The sequence below is a fragment of the Mirounga leonina genome, unplaced genomic scaffold (assembly GCF_011800145.1).
Source record: "Mirounga leonina isolate KUSES-001 unplaced genomic scaffold, KU_Mleo_1.0 Mir_150, whole genome shotgun sequence".
Lineage (NCBI taxonomy): Eukaryota > Metazoa > Chordata > Mammalia > Carnivora > Phocidae > Mirounga > Mirounga leonina.
The window spans coordinates 5,384,148-5,388,501 of record NW_023270374.1 but is presented as its reverse complement, the minus strand read 5'-3'; the positions used below and the strand labels follow the sequence as shown (position 1 = coordinate 5,388,501).

The 4,354-nt window shown below is 42.4% G+C and overlaps 1 protein-coding gene across 1 annotated transcript in view; it reads left to right on the top strand.

The window, feature by feature from the left end:
* CFAP61 (cilia and flagella associated protein 61) overlaps positions 1–1,774 on the top strand; it is a 296,310-nt gene extending 294,536 nt beyond the window's left edge. Inside the window, exon 25 of the mRNA XM_035006518.1 lies at positions 1,574–1,774. Within this exon, the coding sequence (XP_034862409.1) occupies positions 1,574–1,774 (201 nt within the window). The remainder of the gene's footprint in view (positions 1–1,573) is intronic.
* The last annotated feature ends 2,580 nt before the right edge of the window (positions 1,775–4,354 follow it).

Below are 4,354 nucleotides of genomic sequence, written 5' to 3'. Positions count from 1 at the left end.
GAGGGGGAGATGGTCACACTGAGAGGGGAGATGGTCACATGAGGGGGAGATGGTCACACTGAGGGAGGGAGATGGTCACAGTGAGAGGGGAGATGGTCACATGAGGGGGAGATGGTCATACAGAGAGGACACACTATGAAAGACAAATGCACAAAAATCTGTTTACAATCTAGAGCAGTATTTGTCTTAGATAAAAGCTCCATTTTGTGATTTTATAGTATTTATCCCATTGTCAGAACAGTTCCATACATCATGAGCCCCAAATCTTCTACAATTTTTGTAAAGTCATTTTTGCTTGATATAATTCTCTGAAAAACTAAGGAATCTTGTGGAATATACGCTTGGGGACATGCTAGCAGCACTCAAATGTTTCAGCACCTCTAATATGAAGTCCTGGGCATCGGGTGCCTTTTTCTCTGTCACTGTTTTGTGGAGCTGATACAAATCTGAAGTCCTCTGAGCCCTACTGACTGTTCTTCCAAGTGAAGTGTGTGTAATCTCCAACACCTGGTAGTGTCTCACTTAAATAATCAAATGATAATTCTGTTATGCTTCCATATCGGTTAAGCCTATTTTCCTATCTATAAAATTCTTACTATTAATAAATTAATGATCCATTGGAACTCTGCAAGTCATCTACTTTTTTCCTGTTCAAAATAAAAACTTTTGGAAGTTCAGGTAAATATACCATCAAAGTCCCTGTGACTCTTCTGTTTGGGGATTTTGGAATGACTGTGGCGTTCAGAACGCACTCAGCTCAAACCTTGGTGACGTGCATAACAACCTCCTATCAATGGGCAGGTGTCTGATGAAGCAAATAGAGTAAAATGTTAGCCGTGGAACCCAGTGGTGTGTGCGCACTGGTGCTAATTGTACAATTCAGTCCACTTGCCTCTGTTTGAATATTTTTATAATGAAATGTTGGGAAAACCCCTGCTATATTACAGATATGCCCAGCATATCTCAACTTTCAATAACTATTCTCTCTGAGCCTTATCTTTAAAGATGTCGATGAAATTTGACTTACTAAGAATTTAAGGGTTTTTAAATCCTATTTCTTGACAGGACTGTAACCACGTGAAACATCTAGAAGTTTTCATGTAAAAGTGTTTAATAACTTCCTTTCTTATTTTTAAAACAAGTGTGAGCTACAGATAATTTTTATCCGAGTATTAAGAACTTAAAATTACTATTCTTGCTGAACCTTGAGAACATAACACCAAGTGAAGTAGGCCAGTCACAAGAAAACAAATGCTGTTTGATCCCACTTATATGAAGTACCCAGAGTAGTAAACTCACACACAGAAAGTAGAATTACATGGCACAGTTCTGTATTCATTCTTATATATGTGTCCTGAGTTTCGATTTAAATAAATTATCCTTTATATTTTTAAAAAATGGTTAAAGCGGTAAATCTTATGTGCATTTTGCCACAATTAAAAATAAAAAATTTAAAAAGCTAGGGGGGAAAAGACCATCCTTGGGAAGGTGAGCACTCTTTTTAATTTTAGTGAAACTGCCCTCTTATTGTCCGAGTAATTTCTGTTATCTGGCCTCTTCCTGTATTTTCCAGGAGGAAGAACTTCCTTCCATAGAACAGTTAGCCCGGCAGATAGAAGATGAGGAAATTAACCTGAAGGAGAAGCCCCGGAAATATCTCAAAAGAGTCTACCAGGAAACCATCTACAAGTCGCTGGTGGAGAAGAGCATTCTTGACTACCTGCACTATAATCACTACCACCTGCCCATGTACGCGTGGCCAGGCATCATTTAGTTGTGGCCACGGCCTCCACTTTATTGTGTTCACACGTGGAGTTCGGGGACGTGCTCGTATAAATAGGAAACCTCTCTGAAGCCTGGCTTGACAACCGAGCACCATCGTGGTTTTGGGACGTCCTTTCCACTTCCACGAACGTCTGTAGTTTTCTATCGTCCCAGTAGGTGGCGCACGGCCGTGGGTCTCTATTCTGGGGCAGGGAGACGCTTCTGAACGCCAGGCATGTTCCAGGGCAGAATAATCCATTTCAGCAATAAAATGGGATGCACTGTGTAAGACTCGTTTTTACGTTGGGTGTGATTCTGATAGATTTCCTGAAATGCTCTGCCGCCAATTTTCTCAGTTCTTCACCTGTTTACCCAGTAATACTCCTGGGTGAGAAAAAAGAAAACCATGTGCCCAGTATGGAAAATCGGTGAAACAGACGATGAGGAATTAGCCCTGTAATCCAACAACATAAGAACTGTTGACGTGAACTTTGAAAATGAGGCAGCTGTTATTACAATTTCTGTATTGTAACGTTGTAGGTTATAAGAACAAAAACTCAAAGATCACACAGGCTCACATGCAGGTTTTAGATGAGAAAATAGTAGTGGGAAATCAATGTAGTTCCTTTCCTTTGACCCTTCACACTGTTGCTTTGCATGGGGCCTCTGGTACATGTCACCTGTAATATGGCTCAGAAACCCTTTTTCTTATAAATAAAGCAAATTTAGTGCTCACTAGAAAACGTATGGATGCAGGAACAACAATAGTTTTCGTTTATTTGGATCTCTTTTAATAGATGGCGTGACACAATTCACGACTGAATTTTTGATCAGCAGGGCTTAAAATTGTTTTTCATGGATGCAATTCTAGTTTTTCAATTTTTTTTTGCATTTATGTTAACATTAGGCCAAAGTCGGCACAATTACAAGGGTCACACAGCTATTAGGATGGAAAATCATAGTTGGTGTTACAGAATTATATACCCCTTATCAAAAAGAAAATTGTTCCAGAACGCTAGGTTTGGTTTTTCTGAGGCAGGCAAAAGCAAGCAATACGGTCCACTAATCCTTCACATGTATGTTTTACACAAATGTGCATGGGTCATTTAGAGGGAGGCCCAGCTTCAGCCACATGCTACAAACTGTGTAACTTGGAGAACAATCCCTACTGGTTGGCTCTTCAAACTGCAAACCAACACACGTGGAACCATATTTCAGGGCTGGCGAATAAGGCAGCTTGAGGATCTATCCCCCACCCTTTTGCCCCCTTCCCCTGAGAGGTCCTGGGTCAAATTCATCAGCAAAAGGAGCGAGTTTCTGTGACAGGCCCTGGGACCCTTGGGTGGAGACTAACAGAACCACCTCAAAGGATCAACAGTTAGGATTTCTGTGATCAAGTATTACCATTAAAAGCCTTCTAGTCACACAAATGCAACCCCACATGACAATGCCGACCTTAAAATGGAATCATGCATTCATGTGATAGTAAGTTTTTCTTTGCTGCTTTTTAAAAAGTAGGCTGGGATTTGAAAACTGTGCAGAATGGGTTTTAGTCTACAAAATGTCTGATGGGGTCATTCTCATTGTCATCCCATATTCACTAAGTGAGTAATTTCTTGGGTCTGGGCAGGAACTTCAGCATCTCTGTGTGGACTTCAGCATTTTACCACCCAGGGACAACTTTTCTAAGAGTAAGAGAAGAACCCAAGGGTCATTGATTTGGGCTTGACATTGGCTGTGTTAAGGGCTTCGAGAGAATATTTACTCCTCACTGATGATAAAGCCTGGCCAAAGAAAGGGCCTCAAAGAGAACAATATTTGGACTTCTCTGTGCATGCTCAGGCATAGATTCTGTAGAGACAGATGAATGCATGAAGTCCCTGCCTATTTCAGCATTTGCTGTTGAGCTGGGGACATCTTGGGCTCAAAGGCTGATCTTGGAATTCTATAGTTTTGAACAAGGCACAGTGACAAGAAAACACCAAAGTTAATTTCCCCAAGTTTTGTTCCCGCCAATCACATGCACCTGACTATATGCTTCACAGAGGCCTCTAATGCTGGTATGTGGGTGTGTGATAGAGTATACCCACTCCCTTTCCCCAAATGGCTCTTGTATGACACCCAAATATCACAGGAAGGCCAAAGAAAAATAAAAGACAAGCTGATAGAGGAAAGGGAGCACTGCATGGAGGAGAAAATGTAAAGCCAGCCAGTCAATATTTACCCTTAGAAGAGTGTGTGTGTATGAGAGAGAGAGAGAGGGAGGGAGAGAGAGTGCACCCCGCACCGGGTGAGGGAGCGCTAGCCAAGAAGCAGGGAGAGGGGCTTGAAAGTGGCCGCTTGTGAGGAGCTGTTGATTGTTTTCTGGTTGAGAGAAGAGGTGATGATAAGGCTGGGATGCGGCGAGCGCCGGCCGGGGCAGCGAGCCGGCAGCTGTATGCTAATGCTCACAGAAACCAAGCCTCCGCATTCCCCATTAAAGCCGGCGGCCAGGAGGCCACACATCACTGAACAAATAGGCTCTCTCTAGACAAATAAAATAACACACGTTGGCCTGCGGGGAGGGGGGAGAGCTAGAGGGGGAGAAGGG